General features: G+C 36.6%; 1 protein-coding gene across 2 annotated transcripts; it reads right to left on the reverse strand.

Moving 5' to 3' along the window:
* Positions 1-3478: 3478 nt before the first annotated feature.
* Positions 3479-19254, reverse strand: fastk (Fas-activated serine/threonine kinase). Of its 2 annotated transcripts, none has more exons than NM_001170819.1 (10): positions 18599-19239; positions 15724-16546; positions 14980-15453; positions 13089-13237; positions 10192-10408; positions 9134-9293; positions 8943-9034; positions 7499-8168; positions 5728-5842; positions 3479-3821 (listed from the first exon to the last, which is right to left on the reverse strand). In NM_001170819.1, the coding sequence occupies exons 2-10, from the start codon at positions 16502-16504 to the stop codon at positions 3735-3737; spliced, it is 2745 nt and encodes a 914-aa protein (NP_001164290.1). In that variant the 5' UTR covers positions 16505-16546; positions 18599-19239; the 3' UTR covers positions 3479-3734. The 2 variants fall into 2 exon arrangements, 1 of the variants encoding a protein (NP_001164290.1); XR_012388543.1 differs by lacking the exon at positions 3479-3821 and adding an exon at positions 3894-5040 and having other exon boundaries at positions 5111-5842; positions 18599-19254.
* Between the last annotated feature and the right edge of the window lie 1793 nt (positions 19255-21047).

Raw genomic sequence — 21047 nt, forward strand, 5'->3', positions numbered from 1 at the left:
AAAATGGAGCCGGAAACATTTCTCCCTTTATTTTTCAATTGCAGTTACACAAAATGGCTTTGGTCCCAAGTTTGCTTATTAATTTTTGAAGCGTATTAAAAATTTATTGATATAACTGAAAAAAATGGCTGCATAATACCGTGATAGTCATAATAATTAATTTTATTTGTAAATGGCGCCTTACAGCAAGCATCTACAGCCATAACAGAACAAATTAATACACAAAAACATTGCCAAACAAAATTTTAAATGTATGTACAGAGTTGCAGGTACAAACACATCATGAGTATAAAATAACAGGATAAAAGATAGTCAAAGGAAAGCCTGCTTAAAAAGATGGATCTTAAGATTTAAAAGTGTGTAAACTATCACGGCTCCTTAGATCCAGGGAAAGCGAGTTCCATAGTTTATTAGCCGAGGAGCTAAAATATCAAACAATCTTTGTGCTTAATCAAGTGCGAGGTGGCACCATGAGAAAGAATTTATGGATTGCAACTCTGGATTATTGTAAATGAACAAAATAATAAAAAATCTTATTTAATTAGGAAAGTAACACATCCACAAAACAAAATGTATGCTCACTGTACCAAACTGTAAACTATTTTTCATTGATCTAAACATTTTTTATGATTCCCTGACTTCTATACAGAGTAATTCCAATGCTTTCAAGACATTCCGACTGCTGAAAATAATATTTAATGTACCCGTTTCATTTTGTTGTTAATTCCCTTGTATACTGTTTTATGTATAATTCTGTATTCCCCTTTTTAATAAAAAAATAAATAAAAAAAGAACCAGTTTTGCTACAAAAAAGGTTTAAACTATTATTAGTGTTGCAAAACCACGACTATTTGTATTATTTTACCATGGTTAAAGTCTACTTTTTTCTTTCAGTAAAACCAACATTTTCATATGAAAAACAAAATCCCCTAATTATTATTTACCACAAACCTTATTTAATTTTTACAGGGTCCTTACCAGTGATCATATTTTTGTACACGATATTGGCTGATCAACAACCTCATGATCCAGAATGCTGACTGAGATGCACTCTTTGTGTACTGAAGTAAATAATACAGAATTGTGATGTTTGGGTGAAGATCAAGTAAGTTGTTGACATGTTAAATGTTGAGTAAGTTCTCCACAGTGCTGTGCCAAAGCTGTTTCTGCGGTTTTCAGACCAGATGAACATGCATTGCTCTTTATGTAGTTATTGCTTGTTTTGTGCAACACCTTCGCCTGAGGATGTCATTTTCACTGTCTGTCCTTCACACACAGATGCTCGGATGTGTCGAACACTATAAGATGAAGTCAGAGCTGCCAACAACACCTGATAAGACAGTGTAAAACAAGCTGAATGCATAATGTTGGAGAGGATGACATTAATCTCCTTGCAGAATTTATTTTCAAGCCAATTATCTAAAAAAAGGCTGTTTTATTATATTATATTATATTATATTATATTATTGTTAATTTTATATAATTAATATATAATTGTATTTTAATTTTAAAACTGTCCTAAGGAAAGAATGAGTGTTGTTCAATAGTTTAAAGACAACTTTCGTAAAATGTTTGGAGAATCATCATAAATAATCAAAAACAAATTATGAATAAATAATTTCATTAATCAAAAAAATCTAACTTTAAGTTATACAATAATACTAATTATAAATTATAATACAAATAATATTAATTTCACACATTGTAAATTGGGTATTTATACAAGAAACTCTATATTTCTAAAATAAATAATAATTTTTCATTTTAGGATGGGTGTCCCTTGCATGCGTATGATCATATTTGGGGTTCCGTGACATCTTAAAGGTTCTGTAAGCATTTTGTTCTTTCTTTAAAATAATAAAAAAAAAACAAATAAGACCATTTAGATTTTCTGCTTTTTCCTTTTTAATAATCTTTTTCTTATATAGACATTTCAATATGTATATATAAACAGACATTTCAATCCATTTCCCCACCTGTTACCCAACACGCAGTCATTCACTCACACAGTCCCCTTACATACATTTCCCATAATAAATTACCTTTCCCTCTAAAGAAAGAGCCAAGCAAATGCACACAGAGAAAGTGGAATATGGTTGACTTGCACAAAATACATCATCCATCTTAAGAAGATCTGATTTAGGATCTTTATGCATTTCATATAGAGCATCTCATTTTATGCAGATGTAAGCAAGGCCTTGATTTAGCAAACTTCCATGGCTTTAGTCGAAACATCCTATTCAAAACTTACTTATTAAAAGAAACTATGATATTATATAAACATCACACTAGATCGCTGCCTGACAAAACAAGAATGTGACAAATCCATCTGGATTCCATTGATTAAGTCTTTTTCAAATGATGAAACTATTTAAATCTTTAAATCGCAGATAAATTTCAGTCGTGTTTTCATAAAAAGCTTTCAGCTTGTAATTTCTCTCAACATCCATATTCTAAAGGCACAATCTAAAAATGCAACATTCTCCAAACAAGAGAGATGAAAACATTATTTAACTATCCTGCAGTCAACTTTGTGCATTGCTTTCCCCGTTACATGACCCCAAAGCTGTCAATCACTTTGAGAAAATAAAATGTATAATCACAACCCATTCCTGCATATAATAATCCTCAATTCCAACCTTCTCCACACAGCTCACATCCTAAGACTTTAAAGAAACATTCCACTTAGTCCTTAAAGAGATAGTTCAACCAAAAATGTAACTTTACTGGTAAGTTACTGGTTTTTACTGCTAAGTTCATGGATTTAAAGTGGTTTGAGTTTCTCTTTTCTACTGAACACAAAAGAAGATGTTTTAAACAATCTGTATAGAAACCTTTAGCCATTGTCATCCACAGTAGGAAAAATAAACCCTACGGAAGTCACTGGTTACCGTAAAAAAGAAACTCGAACAGGTTTGTAAAATGATGTAATTTGATGTGCTTAAAGTTGTGTGTCAATTATTGATGTCAATTTTCTTTTCTTTTTTTTTTGGTTGAACTCTCCCTTTAATATAGCTTTACATCCATATTTGTGCACAAACCCTCAATTCTTTTAGGTTTAAAACCCAAGAGCAGCAGTGGTCGTGGCAGCAGCGTCTGAAATACTCCTCATCCATACACTATTACTCCTTACACTTGCCCCAAAACACCAACTTAGTGCCTCCGTCAAAGCTTACACCTAAACACACCAAAATAACAGTGAGGACACAAAAGGGCATGTGGGAACACCACAAAAACTAAATAATTAACTGCTGGGGAACATATAATTATAATAATAATAATAATAAACCACCCACTTTTTTACCCCTAAATACACCAAAACAATCACTCTGGACAAAGTATAAAGCATCTGAGAAGTGCTGCTGCTTTTTTGTGTGATGTTTCTCAGAATAAAATGGCTCTTGATCATCGGCTGGGGGAAGTCTTGTATGTTCGATGACGTTGTATAAGCTGAATCATCCAGGCACAGTTAGACTCTACAGTTTTGCCCAGAGGAGTTCTCTGTATAATTAAAGAATGACAGTAACAGCCAGCCAGACATCTTGTGTTTTGTCCTGAAAACATGGACTGCTCACATCCTGTGTGTACAAATGCACATACAGACTCTTACATACACACACACACACGCACACACATGGACACACGTACAGCACAGTCTTTCTGAAAACAACGAAACCTGCAAGTGGCACATGCTCTCTGAAGCACACGATCACACACTCGCTCCGTTCATGTCGTCATAAAGGAACCTCCAGCAGCTTTTTGTGTAGGTACTGCTTGACTTCCTCGATCCCGTTCAACTTCTCCAACTCCAGATAGGGCAACTACAATGAAGAAAGTCAAATAACAATTAAAATATTATGAATCAATACTGCTGCAAGCTTTAAAATGGTATTGTCTAACTATTCTAATATGCTGATTTACTGGTTAGCAATGTGGAAAACACTGTGCTATTTTTGCAGGGTTCCCATCCTTAGCCAAATGATAAAAGATGGCCTATAATGAACAGAACAACAACGTATTGTTGTGCTGCGTATAATATTAATATACTTTTATCTTGAATATAATTTTCATATATTTAATAGCCGTAATTAGAACAACTATGGATAATATACCTCAAAAGAAACAAAAGCAGTCAGACTAACACCCAGTTTTTGAAGTGTTCATTTAGTAGCCAAAGCTCTAGAAATTTACATTTTCCTGAACATGTTTGCTTTAGTTAATAAATACAACATGCTGACTGCATTTGGCTTAAGTGACTGCCAGTTGATGAGCGCCAAAACGTGCAAGACATGATACAGTATAGAAAAATAAGATTTTGATTAAAAAAAAACTCAAATTTTAAGCAATAAACAACAGCCTTAGTCAGCTAGATCTCTGCAACTCTCACATGGTTGCCTACTAAAGCTAAACAGCGCTGTGCTGTCGCTACCTGGATGGGAGACCACATGGGAAAGCTAGGTTGTCACCAAAAGTGGTGTTAGTGAGGCCAGAAGGGGGCGCTCAACCTGCGGTCTGTGCGGGTCCTAATGTCCCATTATAGTGAAGGGGACTCTATACTACTCAGTGAACACCATCTTAGTCGGCAGCTAGCTCTGTGCAACTCTCACATGATCGCCCACTGAAGTTAAGCAGGGATGCACCCGGTCTGTACCTGGATGGTAGACCACATGGGAAAGCTAGGTTGCTGCCGGAAGTGGTGTTAGTGAGGCCAGCAAAGGCGCTCACCCTGCAGTCTGTGTGGGTCCCAATGCCCCAGTATAGTGATGGGGACTCTATACTGCTCAGTGAGCTCGGATGAGACGTTAAACCAAGGTCCTGACTCTCTGTGGTCATTAAAAATCCCAGGATGTCCTTCGAAAAAGAGTAGAGGTTTCACCCAGGCATCCTGGCCAAATTTCCCCATCGGCCTCCGTCCATTATGGCCTCCTAACCCTCCCCATATTATAATTGGCTTCATCACTCTGTCTCCTCTCCACCAATCAGCTGGTGTGTGTGTGTGTGGTGTGCAGTCTGGCGCAAAATGGCTGCCAACGCGTCATCCTGGTGGATGCTGCACACTGGTTGTGAATGAGGAGATTCCCCCCTATGTGTAAAGTGCCCAGAAAAGCGCTTTATAAATGTAAGGAATTATTATTATTATTATCTTTCGGATAAGACTTTAAACCGAGGTCCTGCGATCCCACCAAATTTGCCCATTGGCCTCTGTCCATCATGGACAGACCATTCCCATTTGACCATTTCCAAACCATTCCCATATGACAATTTGGATGCTGCACACTGGTGGTGAATGATGAGATTCCCCCCAAAAATGTGTAAAGTGCTTTGAAAGTCCAGAGAAGTGCTATATAAATGTAAGGAATTATTACTCCTTAGTATTGTCCTTGATATTCTACGACTTGAACAAATAAAATTCCCCCACTTCCGATGTCTTAAATTAAAAGTAAAATTCCATGATATTCCAGAATTGTCATGACCAATGGGGACCCTGTTTTTGTGAAAAAAGTTTTGTCAACTATTTGGTCAATAAATTTAAAAGAACAGCATTTATTTCAAATATAAATCTGTTGTAGAAGTACAAATATCTTTATGGGTTATTAATTAAATAGATTTCATTTATGTAAAAAACATTTAAAAAGCCCTGACATTTTGTCAATGCAGATTGTTTTAGACTATTTCCTGTAATTATTAGTTGATTAACTCAAATCAAATAAACTGTTTAGTGTTCACCTGTAGTATGTTGTAGCCCATTAACCGCAGGTGACGGTCTCTCATGGCCCTGGATCCGACCAGCACATCTGAATTATGGCAATAATGCCATTTATCATTCACAGACATAATAACCCTGCATAAGACAGAAATGACAGAAAACAAATGTTTAGTGATGACAAGCAAGACCTAAGACATGTCTATGCACTTCACCACTAGGTTACTGGCACTGAGGCAAGTTTTGTTTTATAGATACAATGGACTACATGCACAGCTAGTGTTTTTCAGCCAATGAAGAACTTCCTGTCAAAGCTTTAAGTGACTATTTTCAATTTCATAAGGTTTCCTCTTACAGCATGGATGTCGTAATGTAATTCAAATTTAATGAGTTAAATAGACTAAAGCATCCATTTAGTTGAAAAATCGTCAAAAAAAAAAGACCAAAGACCGTTTAAATGCAGGTGCCGTCCTTAGCGGCAGGCTATCGCAGAAACTCTTGAAAATACTGTGTAAAATTTCCATATTTTTAAGACATGGCACAGGAAAATATAATTTAATGCAGTGCTTCTTGCTTGGTCTGAGACACATTTTACATCGTATCTCAGCCAGGTTTTGAAGATTGCTGTTTTTCAAAAAAAAAAGATCTTAAATGCAGCAAATTTGTATGGGATGACAATTCACTGGAAGCCCTGGGGCTGGCGGACTGAATTTAAAAGTCTGTCTGCATATACACCATTGCAAAAGAAGGAGATTAATAGAAGGTAATTTAAGCAAATAATTTTGATGACAAGCTCAGGACAGAAGGGCATTTTAGAAGATAAAATATTTTAAAAGAATATTTTAAATTGGTGCGCACTAAGGTTGGTTGAGTGGTTATTCTAGGTATCCAACCACATTATTGTTTCTTACACTTTTTCAAAGCACTTTTGAAGATTTTTTTGGGCATCTTGCCATTTAAAGTAATCATTTTTGTATTCAAGTAGGTAAAATGTGCAAAAAATATGTAGACTGGAATCTGAAACCCAGACAAATCTACCAGTTTCAAGTATTTTCTGCATTATTTAAGGGTGTTTTCACACCTCTGAATCGATTCAGTTATTCCGAAACAGGGATTAAAATTGTTACATTGTTGCTCTTTGCGCGGTTCGCTTTCACACTTCAAAGTTTCTAAACGGACCAAAAGAGCTAAAACAAGTCATGTGTGAGTAAACTCTCCTCACATTTGTCAGAGATTCACGGTATTTTGCAGAGTCCCGCTCAGCTGTCAGGGGAGGTGGTAGTGTGATGGTGTTTAATAAGGTGCGCGCGACATGTCTGAAGAGTGAGGAGGGATGCGGTGGGGAGGGGTGAGGAGGGTGCGCGACGTATCTGAGGACCGGAAGGGAGACACATGATTACCGGGAGATTATCACTTGTTTGCGGGCATCCTGGAGTCTCTGTGCATTTGCGGGAGACTACCGAAACTTCCGGGAGACTTGTGATGTCTGGAATGACCTCCCGCCATGCTCATAATTCTCTCTTCATATAGCTGTATGCCAATTACATATCCATAATACTCTGTGATATAACCGGGCTCGGATCGTTTGCTTTCTCACTACAATCGATCCGCTCCAGAGTTCGTTTTAATTGAGCCGAGACCACCTCATTCAAGTGATCTCGGAGCGATTGTTTTTGCACGGAACTGAGCTCGATTGGTGGTTGCACATATGCCAAACGAACCGCGCTAACTGGGCAAACGAGAGAGGTTCAGAAACAAAAGTGTAGGTGTGAAAGCACCCTAAGAAGGACTGACCTCTTGACCTGCTCCCCTGTGGTCCTGTGGTCAGCTTCAGGGTTGTCTGGGTTGTGAAGCTGCAGTGGAGAAGCGGTCACTCCATCGCTCTCTCCACCCTCTGGGTAAGAAACCCCTTCATAAAATGTAGCGATCTCGCAGTCCGGCCCTGGGTTTGCTCCTGTCGCTGCACCTCCCTCATCCTCCAGGATCTTTCCAATGGAAAACTGAAACAGGGAGTCTTGTGGGGCAACTGTCCCAGGAACGGAGGGTCCTGTCTGGGTCAGGCAGTCCGAGGGGCTGCTGAGGGTGGAGCTGTCCTGGCTCTCCAGAGAGTGTTCCTTGGCTAGATTGGAGTAGTAATCTGAAGTGCTGTAATATGGGTTGTATTCCAGCGGGACGGTTCCGTTAGGGCCGACCCTCTGAGATCCTGAGGCTGCTGCAGGACGCATGTGAGCAGGAAGGAAAGTAGACTCTTCTCCTGCTCGTTTGTCGGCCTCTTCCTCTAGTGACGTAGCAAAGGGAGAGAACTTCTGGAAGTCAGTAGTGAGGGTTGAGACAGAGCCAGAGCCATCTGGGGATTTAAGGTTCAGCACTACACAGGGTGTTGAAGAGGCTGCTAATGATGCTGCTGGTGTGCCTGTTCTGATGGGGAGGACACGGCCTGTGCTGTCAACCCACAGCAAGAAATCTGACATAAAAAAGCATCAGAATTTTAAAACAGCATGAAAAGGCTTTCAGTATGTTGTTTATCAAACAAATGCATGGACTACAAAAATAAAAATCACCGAATGAACATTCATGCTTTCAGAAGAATCATGTCAATCTGAAAACTTAACAAGAGTCAAGAGAAGTTTTTAAAATACACTACTAGTCAAAGGTTTTAGAACAGGAAGAGTCTTTTCTGCTCACCCAAATCTCCATTTATTTGATCCAAAGTACAGTAAAACATTTAATATTTGTACTATTTAAAAGAACTGCTTTCTATTTGAATATTTATTCATTTATATTTTTGCATCATTACTCAATTCACATAATTCTTCACACATCATTCTAACATGCTAATTTGCCGTTCAAAAAACATTTCTTATTAATATTATTTCAGTTTTATTTTTCATGCAGGACTCTTTTATAAACAGAAATATCCAAAGATCAGCATTTATTTGAAATTAAAAATCTTTTGTGACATTATAAAATATCACACTAAAAACTTTGAGTGACTTTATTTTTGGAGGGTATAAAGAAAATTCCACGCAGCTGTTTTCAATGTAATAATAATTCAAAAGAATTTTCTGAGCAGCAAATCAGAATATTAAAATGCTTTCTGAAGGGTCTTGGAAAAATGAAAAGATGAATACATTCAGCTTTGAAATCACAGGAACAAATGACATCAGTAATATATTAGAAATAAATACACAATACTAATAATTTAATTTGTTTGACATGATCACATTTCTTGACTCACCCGTGTAATATCCAGGTGCAAGAACCTCATCTTGTTTGTATCCGTGCTCACCAACCAGCTGTCTGAGCGCCTCTGCAACCAGACCTTTATAACTGAAACACAGACACGCAAACAGTTTCCTGGAGGTCATGCAGGTAATTTTAAGTCAATTCTTTTTATAGATTTACAGGTCGTTTTCTGACATCTCTTACCTGTATTTGCGGTTCACCTCATCAGCTGTTAAAGCATGGTCGAACATGAGCACCTTGTGTGTGTCCTGAAGGCGGGGTCCAGTGTAGTCCCGGTATTCCAGCTCTACAGCTGCATCCAGCAGTGAAAGATAGCGACGCACAATCAGAGCATACGGGCTGTCTACATTACAGGACACAGAAAATAATTGAGTTCAGACTATCCTGTTATTTATAAAGGCATTTGAATGATCAAAAGGGACTGTAAACTTTTTTACTGAGAAATGAAGTTCAATTTTGCCAAAAATGCCTTATCTCTTCATCAAAGTATCCTGAAATTACAGGTTTTACAATAAGAAAATAAATAAAAATGTAAAAAAAAAAAAAAAGTTTCGAGTACCAAATTGATCGCTAAACTTAATAGTTGAAGTTAAAGTATAAATATAGTTTTTAAAATTATATTTTAAAGATCTGGGGATCAATCCAGCCTCTCTCCGATCCCAGAGGCTCTGTGTTGGTTGTGGAAATATATAACAATTGGCTGAAATTGGCAATGAAAATTTTGGCAATGAAAAGTTTCAAACCAGTGTACAAAGAAATACCGAAAAAAATCTATATATTTTTTAAAAAATGAAACCAATGTTTACTCAATTTATAACTGATCATGATAATCTGTAAAACATACATGCTCACCTTAATTTGTAATTGTAATTTGGGTCGATTTTTTTATTCCATGACAATAACACAATGCAAAAATCAATAAACTTAATCTAATATTTTTTGTATTTATTTGCCTATTTCTTATGGATGCAGAATTTTGTTGACAGTGAAATGTTGTTAAATAGGTATGGTTACTAAATCCACCAGCAGAGGTCACTATTGCTTTTCCTTCTATAAACTGTTTACTATTGTGTGTAGTGGTCCAAACAAGTCAGTGTTTACTTGCCTCTGACCAGCAAATTATAAATAAAGTTCTTCAAACATTAAAAAACAAACATGGAGGAAATTTAAGGTCTGACGGGAGACAAGAGCTGGACTTCATAGCCCATTCACAAACACTCTCAAAACAAACACAAACTCACTGATGACATTACTGATGAAGGATGGAGAGAAGACACGGTGAAGAACCAGTCCCGGAAAGTGACCCAGCTGAAATAAAGACATGAGGATGTTGACGGTGGCCAGCGGTGAACTCAGAGCCTTCAGCTCAAGCACCATCTCCAGCTTGGAGAAAAACTGAGCCTCATTCGCCGGCCGATAACTCATTCGACTGAATGGGAACACAAGCTTCTGGATGACCTAAACAGCGAGAAAGGGAAAAGGGAAACGTTATATAAAGTTATATATAATACTGCTCTACTGGTTTTATAAACGTGGCTTATATATATTCGTGGCCTATAATACTATCATATTTTTTTTTATGTTTTTTAAAAATAAAAAAACTAAACACAATATGCAATGCCTGACACATGACAAAATTGCACATACAGAAATATACATATTGAAATAGCCATAGAGCATTATGCTACAAGCAACACAATAGGGCAGGACCAGTAAACCAGTAAGTGAAACAGAATAGAAATAAATAAGCATAATAAATGTTGTTTAACACAGTATGTCACTCATTTAGCAAAATGAAAAAACAGGATTTGAGGGTGAAAAAGCATTTATTGTGTAATAAAGCCAATTATAATGCTGTTTGAATGACACTATAATTGAAGTTATGAAAGCTAAAAATATATCTGTAGGTTTTCTATCTATATATAATGACTAATGAGCAATATCACCTGTGATGCATGAAATATTGGTGGTCATATGAGTATAACACTGAAAAATGCTTTTCTTACTTATATTTTCTTGTTTTTAGTCCAAATATCTAACAATTCTTATATCAACAAGCATTTTATAGACAAGCAAAACTTATTGTCTTGTTTTAGGAAATGATATGCCAAAATTTAGTGTTTTTTTCCCCTTAAAATAAGCACAATAATCTGCCAATGGGGTAAACAAAATAATCTTGTTTTTTCTCTTGACATGATTAGTTTGCTTATCCCACTGAGTGAATGTATAGATTGCTTTAGGGGAAGAAAAAAAATCACTAAATGTGGACACATGTTTTCTTAAAGGGTCATGAAACCCCCCTCTTTCGGTTCAAGTCTAACTAAAAAAACTTTTTTTAAAATGCTCAGAGATGGCGTGGAGCACTGCTGGCAAAGGGAGGAGTGGACGTGACAGGCAGAGCAGGGAAAAAAGAGGGGAGCGAACAACTATTGTCAGTTGGTTCACAAAATGAGACACAAATCGTGAGGACAGCCATGATTTATAGTTTACAAAGTTAAAATGCAAAAAAAATAAACAGTAATTCAATGTCCTGCTACATATGTTATTCGTAATTTCATATACACATAACCACAATCTGTTATATCACAATAAAGATAATTGTGTTTTAAAAGTATATAAACACTATAAATAAAGAGGACTTCTCTCCTCCTGAATCCTCAGGTCTGAATGCAGACACAGTGGATAGCAGTGCAGCAGGTCTCTTGCCCTGTCTATTTAAACCATTAGCCCTGCCGGTAATCTGGTGGATTTTAAACATTGACAAACACAGCAGCACAGATATTGGCGATGTGTCTGAATGGTAATTAACTTAACAGATGAAAGACAAAGTCCACCATTCTCAAATTCTCGTACAGCTTTGCTGTGTTGGCCCTGACAGCATTGTGTGGAAAATCATGCAACAATCCCTGTGGATTATAGAAACAAACACATACGACCCGTGCCATCCACCGATGCGATCTCACCCAGTAATTAGATCTCACAGTTTGGCAGGTCTGCCTTGCCTTCGGAAAGCACGTGCTCTCATGAATAATTAAGAAGCAGTGTCTTCTCATAGGATAAGAAAACTCAGCTATGAATAATAATAAGAAACTGACGTCATCACTCCACTTGCGGATGTGCGCTATGTCACCGATTTTGATCACGCCTCAAAAATTATTTTAAACCTGGAAGATGACAAAAGCTCAAAATTATCCACTTTTCCCCACAATTAAAGCTGACAAGGGCTAATGTTGTCTTAACTGATGCTCAACACACAAATATGTTAAAATGTCAAAAAAAAGTACTCAAGGGTGTCTTGAACCTTTGTAACAAGACAATAAGTTTTGATTGTCTAGAAAATACTTCACAATTTAAGTTTTTTTTAGATTTTTGGACTAGAAACAAGACAAAAAATCTAAATAAGCAAAGGATTTTTTGCAGTGTTGCTTTAAATGCTTATTTTTAATGTTTATTGGCCTGTCAAGAAAACTATCAATCATTATACTATGGGGCTGTTGAATGCTTGATTCTGATAGGCTAATGAAAATGCTATGGTATGCAATTATTTTCAGATAACTGAACAGCAAAAAATACACAGCACTGTAAAAAACTGCAGGGTTGAACACAATTCCTTCTTGTTGCCCCAACACAAATCAATTAACTTAACTTAATTGTTTTTACAAATATAAATAGATTGAACATAAAACAATGAAGTTGTCTAATTGAAACGTTGAGAATTGTGTTGATACAGCTCATTTTAAATAAGTATTTTGAAAAAGTGAGTGAGCCTAGAACAGACAAATCAAAACAACAGGAAACTAGTGTTACACACAAGGTGTGGTGATTATAGTACAAGCAAAATAATTGACATCTTACTGCTGAATTATTGGAAAACAATGCGCAGGTCGAGGTGTGACTTGGCTTTATGTCATAGTCGCATCCCTACCTTGGGTGTGCATTATTTTGTAATACTTCAACAGCCTAACGTCAATGATTCCTTGCATTTCTGACTGATTATTTCTAAACTTCAGATGCATGCAGCAGATTGATGTCTTTCCCAAGACATAGCATGCAGCAGACACACACTTTTCATTCTAGATGGAAAATAACAGGTCACTGGAGTTTCTGTTTTTATAAGAAACAATACAAGCTGTCTAACCTTGCTATCCAGGTATTCACCCTTCTTGACCAGGAAGTCAGCAATAGTGTCTAGCAAGCGTGTTTCTCTCAGACGATGGCGAGCAATGTACTTGGCGATGAGAGCCATGGTGTAAGGTGTGATGCTGTCAACCTTCTTAGGCAACTCCTCTAAAAAGACAAAGGGGATTTAAAGTTAGACAACTCTACTATAATACAACTTCTTTTAATGTAGAAAGCGCACTGATGAGTCATTGACGTTTTACTATTTTATTACATTTCCATTTTAATTACAAATCACTTATGTTCAGCAAGCATAGATCAGAACTGACCATATTAATCATGGTTTGACATTGCAAATTTTTAACCACAAGAACAAGTTCTATTTTCAAATATATTAAAATAAATTTTTATATACATTTAAAATGGCTAATATGTCAAATTTTTACTACACGATAGAACATATAAACTTAATTGCTGGAGGGCCGCAGCTCTGCATAGTTTAGCCCCAACCACCTCCAACTCACACTTGCTTAATAGTCTGTAGTCTTAAACACTTTGATTATTTGGATTAGTTGTGTTTGATTAGGGTTGGAGAAAAACTGTGCAAAGCTGCAGCCCTCCAGGAATCCAGTTTGAAACCTATCTAATGCATCTTGAATGAGAATTGAAAATCTGAATGGTAGTGTAATATATAAACTATATGAAACATACTCAAATAAGAAAATTATGACAATAATTATTAAGTATAGCTTCTTTTTGTTCTCACACAGAACTATAGACAATTTGTGCAACCTTAGAAATAGGTTTGAAAGTTTTGGTCACATTTTATAATTAAGTTCCATTAGTTAATGTATTTACTAACATGAACTAAAAATGACCAATACTTGTGCAGCATTTATGTATCATAGTTAATGTTGATTTTACTAATAACCAAATTGAAATCTACGTTGTGCTTGTTAATGCAAGTTCACAAGAACTAACAATGAACAACAGCATTTTCATTTATTAATATTAACAAATACGAATAAATACTAATGTATCTTTCAGCGTGTGTTGATGTTCGTAAATAAATTAAATGAATAGTTCACCCATAAATTAATGTTTTTTCTCTCTTAAGTCATTCCAAAAGTTCTTACCTTTCTTTTTTCTACAAAAAGGAAGATATTTTGAATAATGTTGGAAAATGGTAGACTCTGACATCCATAGTAGAAAAAAAATACTATGACAGTCAATGGCTTCCAACATTCTTCAAAATATCTTCTGTTATTATTTATAGGCTGGTATAAGATTCTGACGGTATGATAACCTTGGATATGAATATCACAGTTTCATATTGTGACTACTGCTCTAAAATAAGTGCTTTGCAAAATGTCTGGGTAAAAAAACAACAAATTTTGCCCCATTGAACAAAACATATTTAAATTTAAGAAGCATTTAAAATTCTTTGGAACAATAAACATGTCAGGCTCAATAATTCAAATTAATCATTGACTTCTGCTATCGTTCCTTAGTTTAAAAAACACAGATTTCTTTACAACTTAAAAAAAGCCATCTTAGGGTATGTTTCTCTTTTTGTATATCAAGTAAGTCACTGCACTATTCAGGTCCAGCATGACTTTATGTAGGTAAATAAGCAATTTGTTTTACAAATGCTTCCTGATATGTGGGCTGACCTATAGCTTTCGGTTTAGATTATTCTTTTCTGCTGGAGATACTGTTGCCCTTAAAACTTTAATAAAAACTGTACTTTAATTTTTAGCAGTTTTAAAACCTTTACTTTTCCAAACTGTGGTGTACCTTGAAACTGGTTATCATCCCATGCCTATCTGTTATAAAACAGAAGACTCTGACATAAATGTCATTTTTAAGTGAACTATACCATTATAAATACAAATGTGTCTTTATCTTACCTGCCAGGCTGCTCACAAACTTCTCCTGCCGGTTCTGGTAGAACAGGTGTGAGCTGAAGATGAGCTCAAGGCTCTTGTTGCTGGCCTCTCTGGCGCAGGCTGACAGCATCTCGTCCAGCAGAGCCATTTCATGGTCCCTGACGCTGCTGACACTGGCCAGAGTGTGCTTCACCAGCCGCAGGATCTTCCGGTTCACCACCAGCTGCTCCGGCGAGGCTGTGTCTGCCGCCCGCAGCGCTCTCCATTTGGTGCGGTAGTAGGAGAGCAGGAGGAAGAGCGTTTGAGGATGACGCTCCCGCTCAATGTTCTTCTCCAACCCTGCCAGACAGGACTCAATCAGGGGATGCTGGCTGGACGGATGGAGCTTCATGCTGCTGCTGAAAACCATGGAGATGTCCTTCTGGTTGAATTGGGACAGACGAGCCTGAGACTCTTCCTCCAGAACCTGCACGATCTGAGAGTCACTGGGCAAGCCTGAGGGGACCAGAGAAACACAAAAGATTGAGTTATATGATATACATAACTTATATAATTTACATTTCTCTTTTTAGTTTCTAGTTTCTTAAAGTGTTGAAGAGTTCTGCTTTAATATCTGTATAACCTTTTATTAATGTGATGGAAAATATGTTTCGTGTTTGCTTCAAGCATGGTTTGTGCTATAAATATGTTTCAAAGTTTCCTCCATGATGATTGAAAACCTAACTTTTCAGATTTAAATGTGCAAATTAAATGTGCAGGACTCACCAAGAGCAGCGACAGCGTAAAGGCAATTAACAATGCTGAAGTTGTCAAACTTGGAGCAGTCATTAACAATAGCATCACAGAGCGTCTGGAAATCCTGATTATCTAAAATCTGTCGTACGGTGTTCTCCCCGGACCCTCCAGCAGCAGAGGATGCAGCCAGGACTCCTTCACCCGCTCCTCCACCAGCAGCACCACCCGCTTGACCTCCAGCCTGATGCAGCACCAGCAGCTGGCCGATCTTCTGCAGGGCAATGGGGTAATGATTATGCGAGATCTTCCCTGGATTCTGCGTGACCCATCGGAGCACTTCATCCACGCTTCGCGAGCGATCTATCAGCCGTTTCATGGTGAAGAAGGTGTCATAGCTCATCTTCTCATGGATGAAGTTCCAGGTCTTCTTCTTGCTGTGGTGCAGATGAGCGTGAGGCTGGTAGTGCGGAGGGGGAAGGTGAGCGACTGGAGGAGGGTGCGTGTGGTAGTGCTGGTGGGTCTGGTAATGGGGCCGGTGGGCATCTAGACGGGCTGGGTAAACTGCTGGGTAACTCTGAGGCTGGTGAACGTGAGGGTGAAGTGGATGATGGTGGTGGTGGTGGTTCTCCAGCATTGGTGGCCCTCCCCCCATGAGGCCGATGCGCCGACCCGGCTTGCCTCCACCACTGCTGTACATGCGTGTAGTGTACATACTAGCGAGAGCACCTAGACTCAGTAGGCAAGATGGCTGGTGGGGCGAGGAGAATCTCCTGCTGGCTACGAGGCTGAAGCGAACAGGCAGCCCCAGCATGGTATACAGGGTGGTCCAGCAGCGAAGTTCAAGTGAACACTCCTACAAACAAACCCACAAGATTTATTGAGTGTGTGTGTGTGTGTGTGTGTGTATATATATATATATATATATATATATATATATATATATATATATATATATATATATATATATATATATGTATATTATATATATATATATATATATATATATATATATATATATATATATATATATATATATGTATTTATACTCATATATATGATTCTTTCCCCCAGCAAATTACAGAAACTCATCTCCACACTAATGAAGGCAGGAATCAGGCAGGAACTGCTCCAGAAATAGACAGTAACTTGAGAATTGTCAAGATGATGTGGCCTTTCCTGAAGGATATCCCATCATCACATCTCAATCAGACCTCATTTATGACTTGAGATCATTTTTATTAAACAGCAGCACAATTGTCCTGACTATGAGGTTGAAACTAACTCAAAGTTTGAGTTATCCTGACAAGAATGTGCCCAAAAAATTTGGGGACAGTAAGATTTTGACACACATTTATAAAAAAAATATTTTATACTAATCCTGTTCTTTTAAACTTTCTTTTCATTAATCATCCCAGAAAAATGTACAACAGACTTCACAAAAATATTTAGCTGCTGGTAAAAACATGACAGAAAGTATGTATTGTGAATACTTCACAATATTACTGTTTTACTTCACAACATTACTGTATGACTGTTTATTAGTTTTTCTGTATTAGTTTTTCTAATAGAGCAGTAAAGATATCTCAAGTATGAATCCCTCCTCTCTCTTTCTTATTGAGAGATCTGCTGTCAATAGTTGGAAATGAGCAAAAAATTGGAATGGTCCTGCAATTTTTTTACATTTAACAACTGAAAGTTTTGTGTTTTTGACAGTATTACAAATTCTTTATTAGATTAGAATTATTAAATAAAACTTTTTTAACATAAATATTTAATAATATAACTTCTTGTATTACATTCATTGCTATAAGCAGTATTTATATAGCATTTTAACTTATTTTCATCTTTCATTATTTGCAATGTTTCCAAATTGCATTGTTTGTCATTTTTCTGTGGCGGTTCATTCTGCTTTGGTGACCCCTGATTAAAAAGGCACTAAGCTGAATTAAATGGAATGGATGAATTGTTTTCTGTAAAGCTGCTTCTGGCCATGACATGTTCACATCTAATTTTTTATAAGAGACATGTTTATTAAATGTCTCAATAAATGGGCCAGACATTTGAGACGTTCCATACCAAGAGGCTCAGGAAATGTTCTTCTAGAAGCCCATAAAGATACATTGCAGTGAAAAAAGCTGCACAGTTTGTGAATAAAAAAGATATAAAATAAATATGAATTTATAGTTTACATTTCCTTGTGTCAGTGTGAGTCTGAACAATAAAATACTGTTTTGTTTTCAACTTTTCTTTAAGCTTTTCCTTTCAAGTTCTTTAAAATTAACTTGTTTTCGCTTTGAAATGTAGATATTTGGACTCGAAACAAGACAAAAATTGCAGGCTTAAATATAATAAACGATTATTGAACAATAAATCAGCATATTATAGTGATTAAAGTAATTTCTGAAGGATCTTGTTACACAGATACCTGGAAATAACAATTGATCTGTCATCAAACAATATATAACAGCTTTTAAATGCATTATTATGTTAAATAGTCATTTTAAAATGAAAGTTATTTTCCATACAGTGAACTCAGTGGTGCTGTCAAACATGTCATTGCGTAAATAAACAACTTTAGCTTTTAGAAGTACATATCAAAATGTGTGCGTGTATCATGAACTACTGTCTGCTTTTTCTGTCATGTTTGGAAAATGGTCAGCTTTAGCTTTCGTTCCCTTCTGTAAAGAAAAGAAATGAGGAATAGAAAACAGTGACACATTTTATTTAGGGTGAACTGCTTCTTCATAAGTTCTGGACATAAACCTCTTCATTGACAGTAAAATCCTAGCGTTGTCATAGTAAACACAGTAAACATACCACAATAAAACAGACCACACGTACTATTTTACTCTCCTACAATATCTGCCACAAGACCTCAAGAATACAGTAGTTAAATCAGGCTTACATGTTTATCTCAGAGGATGGCGCATGGATGGATGTGCAGGGCCAGCAGGATGAGTTCGCCCGCAGGAGTCAGTGGCATTGGCAAGGTTATCGTTCGGGTTTTCTAGTCGATTCGACGGATAAACGTGCAGGACAGCGGCGTGAGTTTATAAGCTGGTCTGTAGTAACGACTTTAAGGGGAATGACATGTTGTGAAAGCAGGAATTATGGAGCATCTGCTGAGGCCCCGGAAGAGGAGCAAAGCTGAGCTGCTAACGAGCTGCTGCTGCTACACCCAGGAAACACTTCTCAGTGTCTGCGTGTTGAAACTTGTGTTGCTCGTGATACAAAACGGCGAGAGGTTTATTAAAGTATGGCTGATATTGTGCGTGAATTTGGTGCGGTCGGTCAGGGCATGGCTTGATCAACATGCACGACTCTTACCCAGCAGCTAAAGTCAGACAGTGATTATCAGAGTAGAGGTAAAAGCTGCCTGAGCGGAACTGTTTCTGTCTATGATCTCGATGCAGACTCATACACGAGGCTGCTGTCCTGACGCCGCGGCGGACTCGTCTGTCAGGGCCTGTGAACTCGGGATGCCCAGCCTTCCGTCACACTCCCCTTGCACTCCACCAGTGGTCGTCCGCCGCCCCGGTGTTCGCCATATTCCCGGAAGTCAACAGTGGCAGTACGGAAACACGTGTTTGTGGGACGGAGAGAGTTTTTTTTCTCTTTGCCAAAATACTAGTTTTACTGGTTTTAAAAGTAATGTTAAATCAAAGTAACAATTCCAATACTAATGCCTTTTTTTGTAATTCAGAGAACAAAAATGTCAAAATATCAACGTGAAATTTTTGGTGAACAAATCATTTGTACATATCATTAAGAATAAAATAGTTTGCGGCTGTTTTTATTAACAATGCTTGAACAGCATGTTACAGAAAGGCATTAATACTTTTTAAAATTACACAAAAGACTAAAATAACAACTAAAATAACAATCAATTTACATTCACAATCTTAATCTTTTCATCCTCATTAAAAATATGATTACATCAAATATAAATAAATAAAATAACAAAAATTTACAAATAAATGATAAAGAAAAATATTTAGCTGGGGGGTTCAAGTTCTCAAAATATGAAACTAAAATTCTATAATGAAGATATAAATGTCTTGCTTTTTGAATTTTTATCTCTCTTAATGCCTTCCAATATATCACAATTTGTTCTTTAAAGGTTCAAGAAACCCTGAAACCCTGGAGTAATTTTTTGTTGAGTTTTTACAGATTTGTGTGTTGAGCATTAAGACAACATTAAATGTAAATCAAAGGCGGCAACACTAAGGCTCCAAAAATACCGAGTTTTGCATTTTTATTCTGTATGTTTGAAAAACAGTTTATTTTAAATTGTTCTATGGAAACGTTACATTGATGATGTTTTTTTAATATGGAGTGGCACTCAGCTGTTGGAATTTCATTCTTATGTCAATAATTCTTCTAACGCTTTGAAGTTTACCATGGAATTCCATAAACATAAAATGAATTTTTTAGATGTACTTGTGAGTTTGACTGCATCTGGTATACAAACAACATTATACCGAAAACCCACTGATCGTAACACCATTTTACCTGGACATTCGTACCATCCTGTGCCATTAAAACGTTCGTTACCTATATCTCAATTTAGTCGTATTCGTCGGATCTGGCAGTGGAGATGAAGATTTTAAACAGCAAGCAGGGAGTTTATCAGATAGATTTAGAGAACGATCTTATAAGGAGGAGTGGATACAGTCTGCACATGATAGCTTTAAAGATATGTGAAGAATATGAGGTGCCGTATAGGATTTAAATCAAACTTTGCTTATCAACACATACATAAAACACATGTATATACACCTATAAATTACTCGCATATACACCTATACTACTGGATGTTCAAAACAACATGGATAAAACTTGTGTATATACATATAAACTTGACGCATGAATACACCCACATACACACGCACATACATAAAAACTTGATAAAAACTCGATCCTCACATAAACACTCACATTAACACACGCACATACATATAAACTTGCTGATGCAAACACACCTATACACACTCGCATATACATATAAACTTGATCTATGCATACACCCATAAACTCTCACATAAGAATATAAACTTGATGTGTGCATAAACAACCAAATTACACTTGTGCAAACATACAAAATAAAATTCACAAACATATACAGTTAGTTGTGTATATACATATATGCAAGTGATTTCATATGTGTGTATGCATGAATTTTCACAGTAAAAGGAAGTTATTTTACTTTAAAAGGAAGTCGTTTAATTTCAACGTAAAAGTCCTTTGAGTGTAATGAACAAGATTATTATTTGTCATGAATCAGGTTATTGCAAACCTTAAGAAACAGAAGTATTATTAGAGGAATTACATCTGTTGAATTATGAAAATAGATT

Source organism: Danio rerio, chromosome 2 (assembly GCF_049306965.1).
Source record: "Danio rerio strain Tuebingen ecotype United States chromosome 2, GRCz12tu, whole genome shotgun sequence".
Taxonomy (NCBI): domain Eukaryota; kingdom Metazoa; phylum Chordata; class Actinopteri; order Cypriniformes; family Danionidae; genus Danio; species Danio rerio.